Source organism: Engystomops pustulosus, chromosome 7, assembly GCF_040894005.1.
Source record: "Engystomops pustulosus chromosome 7, aEngPut4.maternal, whole genome shotgun sequence".
Lineage (NCBI taxonomy): Eukaryota > Metazoa > Chordata > Amphibia > Anura > Leptodactylidae > Engystomops > Engystomops pustulosus.
The window spans coordinates 169696543-169717225 of NC_092417.1; the positions used below are offsets into that span (position 1 = coordinate 169696543).

Sequence of the window (20683 nt, forward strand, 5' to 3'; positions counted from 1 at the left end):
AGTAGTGCGGTATATAGAGGTGTATACACACAGGTAGCAGTGCGGTATATAGAGGTGTTTACACACAGGTAGCAGTGCGGTATATAGAGGTGTATACACACAGGTAGTAGTGATGTATATAGATGATTTACACATTATTTACCGTTGTCCGCGCATGCGCGGTGTGGCAGGGCAGGACAGGAAGCGGGTGTGTGTGTATCGGGTGTCTCTATGCCGGGTGTGTGGGGTTCGGGCTGTTGGGTCTTCGGGTCTCTCCTCATCATATTATTGGCCATTACCCTGCACCAGGAGATCTCCGGGCCAGACATCTTCCCGCCAGTAAGGTATTAACCCTCACAGCGCCGCACACTGACAACTATTAACCCTCTCAGCGCCGCACACTGACAGCTATTAACCCTCTGAGCGCTGCACACCGTCAGCTATTAACCCTCTCAGCGCCGCACACTGACAACTATTAACCCTCTCAGCGCCGCACACTGTCAGCTATTAACCCTCTCAGCGCCGCCTTTTGAGGCATAAACTTCCGTCACAACTTTCTCACCTCAGACTGGACATAGACTATTAACCCACTGATTGTAAAGTGCGGACAGGTGCTTAAGATTAACCCTTTCCATCTTGCAATGCACACATTAGGAATAGGGTGTATTACTCATTCCCCCTTTTCTTATACTGGAAATATTAACCTTTTAGACACCTGTATACACTGGTTAGAGGCACAGATTGGCTTTAACCCTTTCAACCCCAACACATTTCCACCATCCTGTACGTATTAACAATTGCATTGCCTTCACTGACTCACAACAATATCGCAATCAATTACTCTAAATAATTGCATTATTATAGTCATATACTGTGCCCCCTGTACAGTGTACCAGCTCATCTGCTGTGTGATGGATGCAGCCCCCGGTACAGTTTACCAGACCCCCTGCTGTGTGATGGATGCAGCCCCCTGTGCAGTGTACCAGACCCTCTGCTGTGTGATGGATGCAGCCCCCTGTACACTGTACCAGACCCTCTGCTGTGTGATGTATGCAGCCCCTGTACACTGTACCAGACCCTTTGCTGTGTGATGTTTGCAGCCATGTACACTGTACCAGACCCTCTGCTGTGTATAATACCGCTATATAGTGCCATACACTGAATGTATAAGAAGCCCTGCATTGTGTAGAATACCGCTATATAGTGCCATACACTGAATGTATAAGAAGGCTATGCATTGTGTATAATACCGCTATATAGTGCCATACACTGAATGTATAAGAAGGCCATGCATTGTGTATAATACCGCTATATAGTACCATACACTGAATGTATAAGAAGTCATGCATTGTGTATAATACCGCTATATAGTGCCATACACTGAATGTATAAGAAGGCCATGCATTGTGTATAATACCGCTATATAGTGCCATACACTGAATGTATAAGAAGGCTATGCATTGTGTATAATACCGCTATATAGTGCCATACACTGAATGTATAAGAAGGCCATGCATTGTGTATAATACCGCTATATAGTGCCATACACTGAATGTATAAGAAGGCCATGCATTGTGTATAATACCGCTATATAGTGCCATACACTGAATGTATAAGAAGGCTATGCATTGTGTATAATACCGCTATATAGTGCCATACACTGAATGTATAAGAAGCCCTGCATTGTGTATAATACCGCTATATAGTGCCATACACTGAATGTATAAGAAGGCTATGCATTGTGTATAATACCGCTATATAGTGCCATACACTGAATGTATAAGAAGGCTATGCATTGTGTATAATACCGCTATATAGTGCCATACACTGAATGTATAAGAAGGCCATGCATTGTGTATAATACCGCTATATAGTGCCATACACTGAATGTATAAGAAGCCCTGCATTGTGTAGAATACCGCTATATAGTGCCATACACTGAATGTATAAGAAGACTATGCATTGTGTATAATACCGCTATATAGTGCCATACACTGAATGTATAAGAAGGCCATGCATTGTGTATAATACCGCTATATAGTGCCATACACTGAATGTATAAGAAGCCATGCATTGTGTATAATACCGCTATATAGTGCCAAACACTGAATGTATAAGAAGGCCATGCATTGTGTATAATACCGCTATATAGTGCCATACACTGAATGTATAAGAAGCCCTGCTTTGTGTATAATACTGCTATATAGTGCCATACACTGAATGTATAAGAAGGCCATGCATTGTGTATAATACCGCTATATAGTGCCATACACTGAATGTATAAGAAGCCATGCATTGTGTATAATACCGCTATATAGTGCCATACACTGAATGTATAAGAAGCCATGCATTGTGTATAATACCGCTATATAGTGCCAAACACTGAATGTATAAGAAGCCATGCATTGTGTATAATACCGCTATATAGTGCCATACACTGAATGTATAAGAAGGCCATGCATTGTGTATAATACCGCTATATAGTGCCATACACTGAATGTATAAGAAGGCCATGCATTGTGTATAATACCGCTATATAGTGCCATACACTGAATGTATAAGGAGGCCATGCATTGTGTATAATACCGCTATATAGTGCCATACACTGAATGTATAAGAAGGCCATGCATTGTGTATAATACCGCTATATAGTGCCATACACTGAATGTATAAGAAGGCGATGCATTGTGTATAATACCGCTATATAGTGCCATACACTGAATGTATAAGAAGACTATGCATTGTGTATAATACCGCTATATAGTGCCATACACTGAATGTATAAGAAGGCCATGCATTGTGTATAATACCGCTATATAGTGCCATACACTGAATGTATAAGAAGGCCATGCATTGTGTATAATACCGCTATATAGTGCCATACACTGAATGTATAAGAAGGCCATGCATTGTGTATAATACCGCTATATAGTGCCATACACTGAATGTATAAGAAGGCCATGCATTGTGTATAATACCGCTATATAGTGCCATACATTGAATGTATAAGAAGGCCATGCATTGTGTATAATACCGCTATATAGTGCCATACACTGAATGTATAAGAAGACTATGCATTGTGTATAATACCGCTATATAGTGCCATACACTGAATGTATAAGAAGGCCATGCATTGTGTATAATACCACTATATAGTGCCATACACTGAATGTATAAGAAGCCCTGCATTGTGTATAATACCGCTATATAGTGCCATACACTGAATGTATAAGAAGGCCATGCATTGTGTATAATACCGCTATATAGTGCCATACACTGAATGTATAAGAAGGCCCTGCATTGTGTATAATACCGCTATATAGTGCCATACACTGAATGTATAAGAAGGCCATGCATTGTGTATAATACCGCTATATAGTGCCATACACTGAATGTATAAGAAGGCCATGCATTGTGTATAATACCGCTATATAGTGCCAAACACTGAATGTATAAGAAGGCCATGCATTGTGTATAATACCGCTATATAGTGCCATACACTGAATGTATAAGAAGGCCATGCATTGTGTATAATACCGCTATATAGTGCCATACACTGAATGTATAAGGGTGATGTCACACATGGCGTTTTTGGTCCGTTTTTAAACATCCGTTTTCAGTCCGTTTTTGGCAGTATACCATGCATTTGGCTGCTTACAACCTGTTTATCTATTAAGATAATTGGGAAAAACGGACCAAAAACGCCATGTGTGGCATCACCCTAAGGCCGCGGTCACACGTACCGCTAAGCGTCCGTCATAACGCGACGCTAGCGCACAGGGGGATGTCCTCGGCCCGAACAATTGTTAAGCCAATCGCATGCGTTTCTCTGGAAACACATGTGCGTTAGGGCCGAGGACCTCCCCCTGTGCGCTAGCGTCGTGTTATGAACGGACGTCTAGCGGTACGTGTGACCGCGGCCTAAGAAGGCCATGCATTGTGTATAATAAGACAGGACTGCACTGTGAATATATAATACAAAGGCCATTCATAGTGTATAATACTGCTACATAGCGAACATAGAGCATATTGTATAATACTGCCATATAGCACTATACAGATGTGATAATCTTCCTTCATTACCTTCTCCGTCTTGTGATTGCGTCTCATTGTATACAGAGGGGTAGAAAGAGGACAATTCATGCGTCAGTAAGGATGACCCCGCCCCTGGTACACTGAAAAACTCATTTGCATAAATATAATTTTTTATAATGATAGGTGACTGGTAATCAGGAAGGTTTATTTAAATGAACATTTTATTGATGGAAGATCATTTTCTCATCTCACTTTTTTCAATTTGTAACTTTTCTTGTAATTGGGGAGGGGGAGGTTCCTTTAGGCGGAGGTTACACATGTGTACACTCGTTGCGGTGGGTGTTACGTCACTGTGTGCATTGTAACCTTACACATCCGTGCACTGGATATGCAGAGTCATGCAGGCGGCTGTCAGGAGCTCCCTCAGGTCAGTGTCTTATCTAGGATCGGACCCTTCAATCCTTTCAGCTCTTCCCACTCTCTGTAGTTCGGTCACACTGGGAAATTCCATATCTAGCAATTCCATAATTGTCGTAGATATAATCATTCAGTCCCTGCAGAACTGTGGCCACCATGTAGCAGTGTATACCCTTCCTGATTATCAGGTAGGAGGGAGATGGGAAAAAGTAACACATCTGCAGGATCAGACTACACATTGTTTGTTTGTAGTCTGTAACCACGGAGACACATTGGTCTGCATTGGAGCTGAATACACAGATAGCAGATTTCTAATCAAGATACATTGAAGCAGTAGACATTTTCTATTGTAACGGTCACACTGTTGCTTGTAGGACCCTACAGATTTTGATACTCCTATGGGTGTCGTTGCAGATTGTGGGGTGAATACAGACCATATTATTCCCAGTGTACTATTCCACTCCCTATATTGTTTGATTTTTTTTTTTCAAGTATTTTCATTCCCTGTCCCCTGTTTGCCCAGGGCATGTTCATGTATGGTCATGACTGTGGATGATGGGTGGAGTTGTATTTGAGTAATTGTTTGCATGGAGCAGTGTGTGCTATGGAGGAACTCCTACTTTACATACAGAGTTGAATTGTTCGGATTTGTTTGGAGATGACCTTTCTTAAAGGGGCAGATTGAGTAGTAGGAGGACAGAACACGGCCGCCATCTTGAAAGCGGCCTTATTGGAACAAGGTTACGTTCTTGCAATGAGAAGGAGGTCTTGTAACATCTAAGAACAGAATTGTCAATTGCTACAATCAGATCTGTAATATCTCTTGTGGATCAGTAGATATCAGCACAGAGATTCTTCATAGATTCTCCAGGTTCATTACGATTGGATCCAGCGCCTTCAGCTCTGTGTTCAGCACCAGGGGCAACACGTCACATAGCCGTGCGTCACAGGGAACGTCCCCAGTTGTTGTTGCAACTTTCTGTTTTTAAAAACTGTTTAATCACAAGAGATATTACATTGTAGCAATCGAGACAATTCTGTCTTTGATCTGTTACATGATCCACTTCACAAGGGAAAAACTTGCCTTGGTCCAACATGGTGGACAGCCTGAAAGATCTCCCTCCACCCATTACTTGCTTGGGGGTCAGATCTATCATTTTTTTTCCTTTCATATCTGAAATAAAAAGGGGTCCTGGTACCCCCCCCCCCACCCCCACCCCACACACACACACACCCCTATCCACCTTCCAGCCTAGCTGCATTGTGTATGGGACTCAGAGGTGGTCGTAAAGATTTCTTCTCTATTTCCCTGATGCTTTACACTGCAGCTCTGATCAGATCAGTTAGTGGGTTTCAGGAAGTAGAAGGGAGTCTTACAGATGTAGTTCTATTACCTTATGGCCCCATGTTCTCCCTATTCTGTATATGACCATAGTACAAGCTGTAGGATCGGTCACTGACTATATACAAACCGAAAGTAAACAGATTTGGTGCTGAACAGTTATCAGCAGTTTCCTCCGGGTAAACACATTAGGAATTTTCCTAAGGAAAAAGGTTCAAACAGAGGTCAATAGAACAATCCCTGTCCTGACCTTACATGTGACCTACCTGGGTAGCGTGTAGACCTGCATGTAACTTTTAGTAACTTTTCAGACACCTTGCAACTATGTTTTATTATTTCCCTAGCTTTAGGTATAATCTTAAATAAAACTCTATCGTTTTGTGTATACAGCTCCTATGCAGTTCTATATGTCTCAATGGTTACAGATAAAACCCATGTGTAGTCTGAGTTACTGCAGGAGCAGACTACGCAGGTAATGTTTGTAGTCTGTTACTATAGAGACACATAGATTTATATTGGAGGTGTGGAATAAAACAAAGTAATATTTTATTCTAAATGATTCTTTATTATTTTATTTTGGAGGCAGCAGAATAATATTTTATAAATAAGGTAGTTACAAAGTCTACACGCCCTTAAAGGGATCTATTATGACCATGCAGTATTGCAGCCAATGTTAGGTATTGTTGCAGGAAAGGTTTGTAATAATACCACTGCTGTGTTCTGTGCTCTCTGCAGTCAATGTTAGGTATTGTCCCTGGAGAGATGTTTGATCATACCTTTGTGTGTGTTGTATAGCAGTATGGATTTATATATTTTATATGTTATCTGTTTTGATTGACCACTCTAATATTCATTGCAACGTCTGCTACATCAGATGGGAGGGGCGACTGAGCAGTTCAATGCACAGAGCTAAGAGCACAGCAGTGTGAGGACACAGATGTGGAGAAGCTGCAGTCTTTTAATATAAATCCATATTTCACAGTTCTGCTGCAAACTGACAACATGCTCAAAGGTCTGATTACACATCTCTCCATGGGTAATACCTTACACCTTTCTGCAGAGAGCACAGAGTACAGCAGTGGACACACCCTCAGGGCACTTGGTACTTTTTAAATCCATATATCACAGTCCTGCTGCTACTAACAACATACACAGAGGTCTGATTACACATCTCTCCAGGGATAGATGCTCATAACTGATGACACTTTCCCTTTAACATTTTAGTATAGATGTATAGACCAGGTACCTGGGAGAATAATTTCATAGAAGGTGATGGCATCATCAGTTTATGGCGCCCAGTTGTGCCAACCGCAGAGTCCTGCTGCTGTTTATCCATTATCCTGTAATTAGTTACTATAGCAGCAGGACGTTCTGAGCTCTGTATTCCCGCCGGGGCCTCAGTGTGTTTAGAAGATTCCTAACGTTTCATCATTTCCTTCCTGAGCGCAGGATGGCGAAGGACCTGAAGACGCTGCAAGATGAGTACAGACAGCTGAACAAGTCCTGCTTCATCCTCGGGGCGTCCGGAGAGACGGGGAAGGAACTCCTCAAGCAGATAGTGCAGAGTCAGCTCTACAGTAAGGTCACCGTCATCGGGCGACGCCAACTAAACTTTGAAGATGAGGCGTATAAAGATGTGGTGGGTCTGATACATTGTATGATAATGTATAGAACACACTGCAACCAATCTGGAGAGACAGAGGGAAGAGTGTGATTGTCTAATATACATTGTATAATACTACAGTATATAGAACACACTGCAACCAATCAGGAGAGTTGGGGGTAAGAGTGTGATACATTGTATAATACTACAGTATATAAAACACACTGAAACCAATCAGGAGAGACAGAGGGAAGAGTGTGATACATTGTATTAAACTACAGTATATAGAACATACTGCAACCAATCAGGAGAGTGGGGGTAAGAGTGTGATACATTGTATATACAACACACAGCAACCAATCAGAAGAGTCTGGGGTAACAGTGTGATACATTGTATAATACTACTGTATATAGAACCCACTGCAACCAATCAGAAGAGTGGGGGGGGGGGGTTGAGGTTATACATTGTATATTTATGTATACAACACACAGCAATCTTGTAGAAGGTGTTGACCTGTATGGTTATGTTATGATGTCAGGTATATATAGGGAGAAGTGCATGGGGTTTACAGTAGCACAGAGTATTTCAGCAGAGGAGCGTGCTGATTTTGCAGGAAGCAGTGACCTGTGTAGCCATGTGTAAGATCTCATGTTGTCTGATGGAGATTGGAGGCGAGAAGATAGAAAGTTAAAGTATATAGACATGGGTGCATGGTTTTCCAGTAGCACAGAGTATTTCAGAAGAGGAGCGTGCTGATTTTGCGGGAGGCAGTGACCCATAGAATCCAGTAGAATAGAGAAAGAGTTACAGGGTCATCAGCAGTACAGAGTATTTCAGGAGAGGAGTGTGCTGATATTGAGGTCACAGACTCCAGCACAAGAGTATTTTAGGAAACAAGGGGTCCATTTTCTAGGGGGACAGACACTCTTATTCTTACATTATATGATTTTATGCTGTTATTTGGTTAAAATTTGGGTCACTTTCCCCCTGACCCCCCAGTATACATGTATATATAGCGTTGATGCCGGTGTAGGACATCACTTACCTGCCTCTCTCTCTCTCTGTGATGTCTCCAGAACCAGGAGGTGGTGGACTTTGAGAAGTTGGATGAGTTCTCTTCTGCCTTCCATGGACATGATGTGGGATTCTGCTGTCTCGGGACCACAAAAGCAAAATCGGGAGAGGTGAGTAGCATGCAGGAGCCACAGGGATCCAGGAGGTGACTTTTAGAGCTGATCACATTGTGATCCACAGTAATAATAATTTATTAATAATAATAATTATTAAATAATCTTTATTTCTATAGCGCCATCATATTCCGCAGCGCTGTACAGATCATGGGGGACAAATACAATAAGACATTACAGAGAAATAACACAGTCAGATGATACGATTGGAGCAATGTCTCCTCATCTGTGAAGCACTTTCTAGGTAATTTATCCAACAGGGTGGAGCTCAAAATAGTGCACCCCTCCCAAAATCCATTATGACCCTTAATCATAACGTAAACCACCCCAATTACCGTAATTAAACTTGCCCTGCAAGTGTCATTCTAATACTTCCCCAAATTAATTTAAGCATATACAGTGACTGCCCCTTTACATAAAATATGTACAATGCTCCATCAAATTAAAATTCCCACCGGAATTATAATTGCTCTGTACAAAGACCACAGCACCAGAACTGGGGTCACTAAAAATACAGCACCAGAACTGTGGTTGCTCCCAAAATATAACACCAGAACTGGGGTTGCTCCAAAAATACAGTACCAGAAATGGGGTTTGCTCCCAAAATACAGCACCAGAACTGGGGTTTGCTCCCAAAACACAGCACCAGAACTGGGGTTTGCTTCCAAAACACAGCACCAGAACTGGAGTTGCTCCAAAAACACAGCACCAGAACTAGGGTCGCTCCAAAAACATAGCACCAGAACTAGGGTCGCTCCAAAAACATGTTGCACCTGACCCGAGCTCCTTACAGTAATACAACACCAAAACAAAGCTCCTTACAGTAATACAGCACCAGAAGAGAGCTCCTTACAGAAATACAGCACCAGAAGAGAGCTCCTTACAGAAATACAGCACCAGAACCAAGCTATGTACAGATATACAGCACCAGGAGTGAGCCTCATACAGAGTCTCCTAATTTACATTCGCAGCACCATATACATTGCCTGATTACATACATTGCATACAGTTCCCCCACTAATAAGTTGTTGCATACAGTGGACACTAAAATATTTAGCCCATTTACCTTTCCTGCCTCCTACCACTGTTGCTACTCCAGCTGAGTGAAAGAGCAACGCCGCTCTTATTATTAATAGGATGCACTTCTTAAAGACGCAGAAACTATTGATTGTTGCATGATTGGAGTAGAACGGATGCTCTTGCTACCTGCTAACATTGGCCAGTGCTTGGAACAGTCACATCTCTTGCCCCTTGCTATAAGATGACCCTGAATAGACGTCATATAGTTGGATTTTTACCTGTTTGACCTTTTGTCTGCTCAAAGTGGTGCTACAGTGCCCCTTCACTGTGTGGTGCAACCAGAGATGGACTTGGGCACAGGAATCAGCTGATCACCTCTTAGTGGGGGTATTACATTAGCACTGTATGGCGGTATTATTTCTGCCATTATGTCTCCTGTTTCCCATGTAGAGATAGGAGGGGACATAGTGCATATTGTGCCCTGTGGCTCTGTCCTCAGATAAGAAGCCATTATTATCTTAATGGCAGGATGTGACCTTTGATGGTGCGTGTCACGTGTGGTCCTGTGTCACTGGGAGCTGGAGACACGTGTAACTGATACACTGAAACAAGTTACCCAGCTGTGTGACAGCCTTAACTTTAAAGAGGTTGTACAGGATTAGTAAAACATGCCCCACACCTGTCCAGGGGTTAGGTAAGGTATTGCAACTGTATTGCAATTGTAGAAATTTTCATTTCATTGACAGCAAGCAGAGATCTGGAATACAAAGTGGACACTGACACCTAGTGGAGCTTTATAGCCATGTTCATCCAGTTCCCCCTGGTTCAGTAATACAATTCCAGATCTTTGGAGAGAATTCCAGATCCGGAGTAGAATTCTAGATGATGTTACATTGTAACCTAGCACTTTGTGTGAAAGGAATGTCAGGAGTGCAGTTTGGACTGACACATATCATACCAGTATAACCAGGTGAGGAATGTAACTTTTTCCAGGTCAGTGCTTATTCAATTCTTAATCCTAAAACCTGACATCTCACATAGGCCTATAACTGTGTTCATCCAGTTCCTCCTAGTTCATAAATTCCAGATCTAAAATGAACACTGGTGTCTTGCAGCAGCCATGTTCATCCTTATCCTCCTGGTTCATGACAAGAATCCAAACATCTCACAGGGCTCTATATCCATGTTCCATCCTTATCATCCTGTTGAATAGAATTCCAGATCAAACGTGAACACGGACAACTTTCAGGAGCCAATAGCCAAGCTATGTTCATCCAGATCCTCCTGGTTAGCAAACCAGTTCCTTCTGGTTCATGAATACAATTCCAGATCTAAAGCAAACGCTGACATCTCACAGGACATGCTCATCCTTATCCCCCTGTTTCATGAATAGAATTCCAGATCAAAAGCACACACTGACATCCTGCAGAGCCATGTAGTCATGTTCATCCAGTTCCACCTGGTTCATGAATAGAATTCCAGATCTAAAGCAAACACTGACATTCTGCGGAGCACTGTAGCCATGCTCATCCCTATCCAGATAAATGCAATGCCAAATGTAAAGTGAATGTTGATATCTCACAGGCCACATAACCATATTCATCCAGATCCACCTGGTTCATGAATAGTATATAAAATCTAAAGAGAATATTGACATATTTCAGGACCATAAAGCCATGTTCATCCATTTAACCATAGTCATCCAGTTCCTCCTGGTTCATGTATAGTATACCAGGTGTAAAGTAAATACTTACATCTTGCAGGACAGTAATGCTATATTCATCCAGATCCACCTGTTTCATGAATAGTATGCCATATGTAAAGGGAACAGTGACATCTTGCAGGACAGTAATGTCATATTCATCCAGGTCCACCTGTTTCATGAATTTATGCTAGGTGTAAATGAGCAGTGACATCTTGCAGGACAGTATAGCCATATTCATCCAGATCCACCTGGTACATGAATAGTATGCCACATGTACATCTTGCAGGACAATATAGCCATATTCATCCAGTTCCTCCTGGTTCATCAATAGTATGCCAGATATAAAGTAAAGACTGACACTGTTGAGCCGTGCAGTGTACTCTGTGTCTTTGGAAAGCTGGGTGGGGGCCCTATGGGCGCTGTACTTGTTGCAGTTACCTTATGTTAACCAGGTGTAAAATCACTCATATTTTTGGCCTCTTAAAGGGGAATGGCCATGGCTTTGTGGGATAATACTCCGTGCGCTGGCTGTGAATGCAGATGTCACGGCTATGTGTGCCTCTATGGCCCCGTCCTGTTTTGCATTCTCCACCATGGAAATGCTGCATGGTGTAATTATAGGTTAAATACAGGATAATAGGGGGCTTACTCACCGTCCGCTTGGGGTCTCGGAGGATTTGGGAAAAGTGTATCGGATTAAGGGGACGCCGTCAATATATCAACTTTTGCAAGGGAGACAAAGGTGTGGGCATTGAGGTGGAATGATGGGATAGGGGAGGGGGGGGCTCGAGGAGAATGTGTCACTTGTAATTCCGGGACAATGACCGGGGGGCGGGGGGACGCTGGCTACGGATAACTGGGGGTAGTAGTAGGGATGAAAGACGCCGGTATTTGTGTCACTCTAATTTCCCGCCGACAATTGGAGATGGCAGGACTCTATTAAGTGGGGGGCTCACTATAATGATCCAAGGGGGGGAGATTTGTCATGAGCGCGGCGTGGGTAGCAGCCGCCAACGCTAGGACGCTGCATAGGAATGTCAGGACGCTACCTAAGGTAATAAAATAATCAGGCACAATGCGGGAATTACGGGGGGAAACAAAGCGCCCACTGTGCGACCGTAACATACCGCTATATATACACAGCCATGAAATATTCACAGAGCTCCGGAATAAGATCCGTCACCCCGGGGTGTGATACAGTGTAACAATCAGCAACAAGCTTATCCCTTTAAAGAAATCCATTCACCAGGCTTTACCCCACTAAACTACTACCCCCCTCCTCAGGTAGTGGATGAAATTTCCTTTCTAGAATTCCCTCTTTAATGTGAAGTCTCCCCAGTTTACCTATATTTCCCCCAAAGTCTGGCAAATATGACTCTTCTCATCCCATGAGATGAGTCAAGTTTAGTGGTTGCAGGGGGAGGGTCATTTCAGAAGCACCTATCTTCTGTTCTTTAGTACATAGAAACATGCTACTGGTGTCATATTAAAGATAAGGATCTCATCTTATATCACACCAGGTTTATGGCTTTGTGAGCTACAGAACCAGAGAGATACAGACAGCTAAAGATATAGGCGAAAATGCAAGACCCAGGTCTTGCTATTTTTTTAACTGCATGTAGGTCCAGTTCTGTAGATCACAGAATCATAAGCCTGATGGGATCTTAAATATGAAATTCTTATCTTTAATATGACATAAAAAGTATGTTTCTAGGTGCTATAGAACATAAGATAGGGGCTTCTAAAGTGACACTACCCCTGCAACCACTAAACTTTACTCATGTGAAATGAAATGAGGAGAGTCATATTTGTCTGACTTTGGAGGAGATTTTTTTTTTTATAGGTAAACAGGTGAGATTTGACATAAGAGGGAATTCTAGAAAGGACATTTCATCCCCTACCTGAGGGGGCCGCTAGTTTAGTGGGATAAAACCTAATGACAGACTCCCTTTAAGGAGGCGGCAAAAGAAATCCATTACGAGCTGTGATCCAACCATGTATAGATAACAAGTCCTTAGAGAAGAAAAACATGGCTGTTTTCTGCCATAAACAGCGCCACACCTGTACAGAGGTTATGCAGGGTATTACAGCTCACTTCAATGTAGCTAGGCTGCAATACCAGAAACAAAACCCCCGGACAGGAGTGTCACAGTTTCTATGAAAAAGAAGAATTGGGGCAGATTTACTTACCCGGTCCATTCGGGATCCAGCGGCGCGTTCTCTGCGGTGGATTCGGGTCCGGCCGGGATTCACTAAGGTAGTTCCTCCGACGTCCACCAGGTGGCGCTGCTGCGCTGAAGTTCCCCAGAATGCCCTGAAGTTCACCAGCCTATTCCCAGTGAAGGTAAGTGCAAGTTTCGCGGCACTTTTTTCTTTTTAAATGCAGCTGTTTCTCCGAATCCGTCGGGCTTTCGTTCGGCCATGCCCCCGATTTCCGTCACGTGCATGCCAGCACCGATGCGCCACAATCCGATCGCGTGCGCCAAAAACCTGGGGCAATTCAGGGGAAATCGGCGCAAATCGGAAATATTTGGGTAACACGTCGGGAAAGCGCGAATCGGACCCTTAGTAAATGACCCCCATAATGTCATATTTCAAGCCCATCAATCCCTTTCCACTTATCCAGGGCACCTTTAATCTGAGCCACTCCCCTTTGTCAAGCAAGTCAGGATAAAATGTGCGTTTCTCATGCGAACACCTTCCAGCAGCCGATTGCTATCTTCATCCAGTTCCTCCTGGTTCATAAATACAAAGCTAAATCTAAATTGAATTCAGACATCTTGCAGGGCCACATATCCATGGTCATCCAGCTCCCTGAATCTTAATTGAATTCTGACATAAAGCCATAGTCATCCAGATCCTCCTGGTTCATAAAATGCAATTCCAAATCTAAAGTGAATTCTGACATCTTGCGGGGACATAAAGCCATAGTCATCCAGATCCACCTGGTTCATAAAGGCAATGCTGAATCTAAATTGAATTCCGACATCGTTCAGGTCCATATAGCCAGATCTTCCTGGTTCACAAATGCAATTCGAAATCTAAAGTGAATTTTGACATCTTGCGGGGCCATATAAGCATAGTCATCCAGATCCGCCTTGTTCATGAATAGTATGCCCGATTGACTTCGGTACATTTCATCCCAAATTCTAGATACAAACACCTAAGTAAACATTCCCCATTATTAAAATGTTCATTTCAGCAAGCAGAGATATTGAATATCTAATATGAAACATAAGCAATATTGACTGTGCCAAGGGTTGTCGCCCAGCTACATACAAGTCCTCGGGTAAGTACCTCGCCTGTTCCTACTATTTAACTGTGTGTCAGTCCTGACTGCACGTTTAGTGTTCGATCGGTCGCTTCTTATAGGGGTCTTCCAGTTTTACAGCAGCCACAGCAGCAGGACTGGTAATGTCACTTTTGAACGCCGCCTACTGATACACTGTAACAAACTATGTAGCTGTGTGAGTGGCACATTATCAAGTAGAGAACTAGAACTTTTTTACATAACGTTGATTATGATGTAATTGCGCTTTGTATTTTTTTTTAAGGCCGGGTTTATCCGTGTAGATCATGACTACGTCCTCAAGTCGGCGCAGCTGGCGAAAGCGGGCGGCTGCCAACACTTTAATCTGGAATCTTCTAAAGGTGCCAACAAATGCAGCAGTTTCCTGTATCTCAGGGTCAAGGTCAGTACGATTATTGCAGATTGATGGTGGGATGTGGCGGTATTACTTATTCTTGTACCTTTATGGGTTACTTGCAGTACAACATGATGACCACCAGAGGGCGATCAATGCAAATTTTATTTTTTTATCAGGAACCCAACTTTTTTCATTTAATCTGTTGTTAATAATATAATATTCTTTATTTATATAGCGCACACAGATTACGCAGCGCTGCACAGAGTTTGTCAGATCAGTCCCTGTCCCCAATGGGGCTCACAATCTAATCAACCTACTAGTATGTTTTAGAGTGTGGGAGGAAAGCGGAGGGCCCGGAGGAAAAACTCGCAAACATGGAGAGAACATACAAACTCTTTGCATATGTTGACCCTGGGACTTATGGTCATAGTATTGAATAACTACCCCAGAGAATGGGGGGCCCCTATCCCCCTTATAAATGGACCCTCACTGATCAGAGTGTTACAATCTATTATGCAACCACCCCTTTAAGGGCATTTGAGGGCCACTGGCATACTAAGGAGTGGTCTATCAGTATGTGATCGTCAGTGGTCTGTCACCCACCCCCTTTAAGGGGGACGGCGCTGGAAGCAGAAGACTTTGATGATTGCATAGAGGCCAGGTCCGGTACTGCAGTAGTATAAAAGTTGACTGGGGAGGTTCTGGAAAACCCCCTATAATAACTGTGTTATTAAAATAAAATAAAAACTTTTTTAATACTCTTTAAATTTCATTCTGTCCCCATTCTCAGGATCTCTGCCCTCTGTCAGTGAATAGGAGTAATTACAATCACAAGCTATCCCAGCTCTGAGGGTTTGTTACAATGTAACAACCAATATATGTATTAGTTACAGTTGGTCTTGCAATCTAGCAGGTTTCCATTCACTGACATAGAGCAAAGGCTCTTAGTAAGCAGCAGACGTGGGAACTAATGATATTTTATATATTACAGGGTGAAGTAGAAGCAGAGGTGGAAGAACTGGGATTTGAGCGATTCTCCATCTTCAGACCTGCGTAAGTAGACGGTGTGGTTATGTTATACAACGTGCCAAATAACCTCCTCCCAATTATCACTTTAATGGGGCCTAGTGGTGTAGCTGGGGGTGCAGCTCTGGAGGTCCCCCAGTTAAGGTATGCTAATTTTAGAGAGAGAATGTCAGAGGCCATTAGCTTCCTGCATTACCATACAACTCAGCTTTATCAGTATCCTGCAGAACACCCTTGCCCCCCTGGAAGCTATGCCACTGATGAGGCCCATCCCTTTAATGAGGCCTGTCATCTGAGTCTATGTGCAGCAGCTTTTTCTTACTCTCTTATTTTCTTGCAGTTTATAATAGTTCTATTCCTTATGACGTCCTGCAGAGCTTGTGCTTTTACACAGGAGCCAGAGCTGCAGTGTAAAGCATGGGGGAAAGGCGATGCAGAAGTGCACAGTGCTGACCCCTCCTACTTGTCTTACAGAGTCCTGATGGTGGACCGCGTAGAATCCCGCCCCGGAGAATGGTTCACCAGGAAGCTGTTAGGTCCGTTCTCTTATTTCTTCCCCACCGCCTATTCCGTGCCCATGACCACGCTGGTACAAGCCATGCTGAATAACGCCGTGCTGCCCAGCGACAAGAAGGTGGACCTGCTGGAAAACAAAGCCATACACACGCTGGGGAAAATGGGGGAGGAGAAGAAGAAGTAGTGGGGGGCACGGGCTGTGGGGGAGGGGGGCACCGCTGGGACTGAATGTAAAACTCTGATATTTTAATCCACAAAAAAAAAGGGAGAATCATGGTCATATTTAAAGGGATTTTATAGGATTAAAGAAACAGCGCCACTGATTTGTACAGGTGGTGTCTGGTATTGCGGCTACAGATTCTTTAAAATATTAATATTGAGGACAGGTCAAGAATCTGAGGAGTCAGAACTAGAGCTCCGTTGCTGTCAATTTGAGCTGCAGTTGCATCCTCTGGCCACTATACAGGGGACGGCGATGTTCTCTCTAATGATTCTGGTGCGGATGGCAAAAGTTATCCATTGTCCAGTAAGGGTCCTGAGTCTAAGACCAAAATTGTTATACTGAAAAAACAAAAAAAAACAAAACAAGTTCAGCTGCAGTACCAAACACAACTTGTGCCTAGCAGTGGCGCTATTTTTAGGGAAATAAAGCATCTGTATTTTTATTACCCAGTATCCTGCAGCTTGCCTCTCCAAAGTAAATCACGCTGATGCCAAAACCTTACCAAAATTGCAGGTGAATCTGTGGTGCTCAGACTTAGAGGGGGTTTCCAGAATTTCAATATTGATAACCTATTCTTAGGATATGATATCTCCGGGGCTCTGACATTTGGTATTTGATCACTGATCAGCTATATCAACAGATCTTTGTGTTATAACTAGTGCTGTGGTCTCTTTACGCCTAACCAAGTACAGCGCCTATATTCTGTATAGTGGCGGCATTTGGTATTGCAGCTCATTCTCATTCAATTAATTGGGACTGAGCTGTAAACCGGTCACGTGATGTGGATCGTCCACCGATCTCATAGCCATCACTTATGCTCAGGATGGGTCAGCAATATTTTCAATTTGGAAAACCCCTTTAACAAATGCAAAAATATACAGTTTATGCTCAGGTATATAAAGTATATGGATATACATTGTCTAGAGATGGGCTAGGCCTCATACAATGCACACAGCGCTGTCATGGCGTCTGCTATGATCATGTGAGAGGGCTGTGCCTGGTATTACATGCAAGTCAATGAGGCTGCAATACCAGACACAACCTACAGAGAGAAGGGTGGCGCTCTTTTTTCAATTTTTTTTTTTTTTTTTTTTTTAAAGCTGCCATAATTTTATATGTTCTGAATATAATCTATATGTATATGTTCTGTATGTGTGAATATGCAGATACCAGTATATGAGAATGTAGATTATATCTAGAGGTTGTGACCTGAACTAGTAAAATGTAATAAAATTAAAAAAAATTCTGAACAATTCCTACTTGAATTGCAAATTTCATCTTTTAAGAACAAATCTACATTGTTGGACATTAAGGGGTTTATTTATTACACTGTAAATATGGTTACAAGAAATTGTATCAGTTTTTTTTTTTTTAATTGGGAAACTGCAACATTAAACACTTTGGGAAAAAACATTAATAAAGGGATTAGCAAAATATGGAGGCATTTTTCCAAAACTGAGCACCACCCTGACCCTGGGGCGTGTCCGCTATTGCAGCTCCATTCTATTTAGATGAATAGGGCTGAACTGCAGTACCACACACAACCTGCTCAGAGGAGTGGCACTGTTTTAAGGAGTCACCATCTAATGCTGGATAGGGCTTCCCCATTGTGACGTGTATGAGCCCCTTGAGAGGTTATGGCTGATAACAGAGAGCAGAACAGAGCTCCATCCTGGCCAAGAGGATGAAGACAGAAGTCAAGAGACGTAGAAGAGCGGATTTAGAGGGTCGGGATTTGCCGGATGTGAAGAAACCAATGTCACCCCAACCCAGAACCTCAATACCTCTTTGGAACCGAGGAGTAAAATACATATACAGGGTGTAACAAAGATCGGGCAGAAGAATATCTCACACCTCAGGGTTTGGTGTAATGCGAGTCCCCGCCTCTCACATATCGGGGGTTGGTGTAATGCGAGTCCCCGCCTCTCACACATTGGGGGCTGGTGTAATGCGAGTCCCCGCCTCTCACATATCGGGGGTTGGTGTAATGCGAGTCCCCGCCTCTCACACATTGGGGGCTGGTGTAATGTGAGTCCCACCCCTTCACACATCGGAAGTTGAGTAACTTAAGTCTCCTCCCTCCGAATTTAAGGATTTTTCTTGATGCCTATAAAGTTTTCAAGTACTGAATGCTCTAAATTCTAGAACGGTGCACCTCATTGTATCTGACAATATCCTGTTCCATGGTGGGATCCTTCTACAGGGGTTTTAATAACGTGAGGATGAATAATTGCCGCCGCGTCCAGGATCCGTTGTAGAAGCTCAGTGAGTGCGGTTGGTTGCGTTCTGTAGACGCGGCTTTTTAGATGATCCCAGTAAAAAAGTCTAATGGCAACAATTTAGGAGAACAAGCGGCCACTCAATTTTGCCTCTTCTTCTAATCCATCGTCTAAGAAATTGTCCATCTAAAAATTGTTGAATTGTTATAACAAAGTGCGGTCCTGCACAGAGCCACCACTAGAAATTTTTGGGCTCCCACACACTTTAGTTCCCATCTTATACTATTATGGCACATCACATATAAGTACTTCATAAATTCTCCTATATAGTTCCCTGGAATTAATAATAGCGAGTACAGCACCCCCAATTTCATATGTAAAGTGCTCCCCCTGCACTGATTATTTATAGCACCCCCCAATTCATTAATTAAGGGTGTGTTCATATAACAATGCATATACAATATATACTGTATATAGTCTTCACACATGGCCCCCAGTATATAGGTAGCCCTAACATATGAACCTCAGGATTTAGGTAGCCCTCACACACCAACCTCAGTATATACGTAGTCCTCACACATGCCCCCCAGTATTTAGCTAGTTCTCACACATGGCCACCTATACATAGATTTTCCCAACACATGCCCCCCCCCCCAGTTTATAGGCAGCCCTAACACATCAACCTCAGTATATAGGTAGTCCTCACACATGCCCCCCAGTATTTCGCTAGTCCTCACACATGGTCACCTATACATAGGTTGTCCCAACACATGTCCCCCCCAGTATATAGGCAGCCCTAACACATGCCCCCCAGTATATAGGCAGCCCTAACACATGAACCTCAGTATATAGGTAGCCCTCACACATGGCACCATGTATATAAGGCCTGCAGCACGACTAATCACCCCATGATGGCAGCCTGTGTCCTGACCCACAAAAAATATTGCATACGTTTATTTACAGCTCTGTATGTGTACAAAATATCCCCATTCATTTTTGCACACTTTTTCATTTTTGGGGATTTTTCTTCTTATGTTTTGGTTAACAAGAAGCTTTAGGAGCCATTCTTGGTACATTTTGTAGCTGGGATAATATATACTTATCTGAGAACAGGGAATAGTTTATAGTTTATTAACCATTTGATAGAATGTCTTAAAGATGTCCTGGTAAAATTCATTATGGCCAATAGCATTGCAGTATTTTATCTTGTCACGCCCCCTATGCTGGTTTTTCTGTGTTTGATATATTGCGGCTGCAGACTAATAAACTGAGAGATTCTGCATCTTCTAAGAGACTCGTGTGTCTTAGTGTTGTGCTCTTGTCCTGGTTTCGGGGAGCCATGAAAGAGTTAATTTGAAAGTCACCATTACAACTGATAAGGGCGGTTTAAGCCCTAGATAAAAATCTCTATCAGTATCTCTATATGTGGCTTGTGTGTGTATATATATATATATATATATATATATGTGGTGTATGTGTGTGTTTGGCTTGTGTGTGTATATATATATATATATTTATATATGTGTGTGGTGTATATAAATATGTGTGTGCGCGCGCGTTGAAGAGCTGCGATAACTACTACAGGCAGCACGCACTATACACTCTACACTCCGCTTACTCACGTGACTGATCACCTGACCATGACATCATCACAGGTCCTGCCGCTGTTCTGCTTCTGTTGCCAGTCTTCTTTATCCCGGATGTTGGTGGGCGGAGCTTCAACTCTCCCTTAGTCAAGATGGCGCAGCACAGAGATACATGTG

At 42.8% G+C, this 20683-nt stretch overlaps 2 protein-coding genes and 2 long non-coding RNA genes across 5 annotated transcripts in view; 2 read left to right on the forward strand and 2 right to left on the reverse strand.

Annotated features, from left to right (window-relative positions):
• The window catches only part of LOC140071316 (uncharacterized), a 30932-nt gene extending 30658 nt beyond the window's left edge, over positions 1-274 (reverse strand). The window contains exon 1 of the long non-coding RNA XR_011849112.1: positions 143-274. This is a non-coding gene — a long non-coding RNA (uncharacterized lncRNA). The remainder of the gene's footprint in view (positions 1-142) is intronic.
• HTATIP2 (HIV-1 Tat interactive protein 2) lies at positions 190-17110 on the forward strand. Of its 2 annotated transcripts, none has more exons than XM_072118931.1 (6): positions 190-323; positions 7223-7412; positions 8454-8561; positions 14844-14981; positions 15928-15989; positions 16437-17110. In XM_072118931.1, exons 1-6 carry the CDS (start codon positions 211-213, stop codon positions 16660-16662), a joined length of 837 nt encoding a protein of 278 aa, XP_071975032.1. In that variant the 5' UTR covers positions 190-210; the 3' UTR covers positions 16663-17110. The 2 variants fall into 2 exon arrangements, with proteins under 2 accessions (XP_071975032.1, XP_071975033.1); XM_072118932.1 differs by lacking the exon at positions 190-323 and adding an exon at positions 4287-4441.
• Positions 6318-20581, reverse strand: LOC140071315 (uncharacterized). Its single transcript, XR_011849111.1, has 3 exons — positions 20543-20581; positions 8423-8527; positions 6318-7461 (listed from the first exon to the last, which is right to left on the reverse strand). It is a non-coding gene; the product is annotated as an uncharacterized lncRNA (long non-coding RNA).
• The window catches only part of PRMT3 (protein arginine methyltransferase 3), a 70181-nt gene continuing 70046 nt past the window's right edge, over positions 20549-20683 (forward strand). The window contains exon 1 of the mRNA XM_072118930.1: positions 20549-20680. Coding sequence (XP_071975031.1) covers positions 20659-20680 — 22 coding nt within the window. The 5' untranslated portion in view covers positions 20549-20658. The remainder of the gene's footprint in view (positions 20681-20683) is intronic.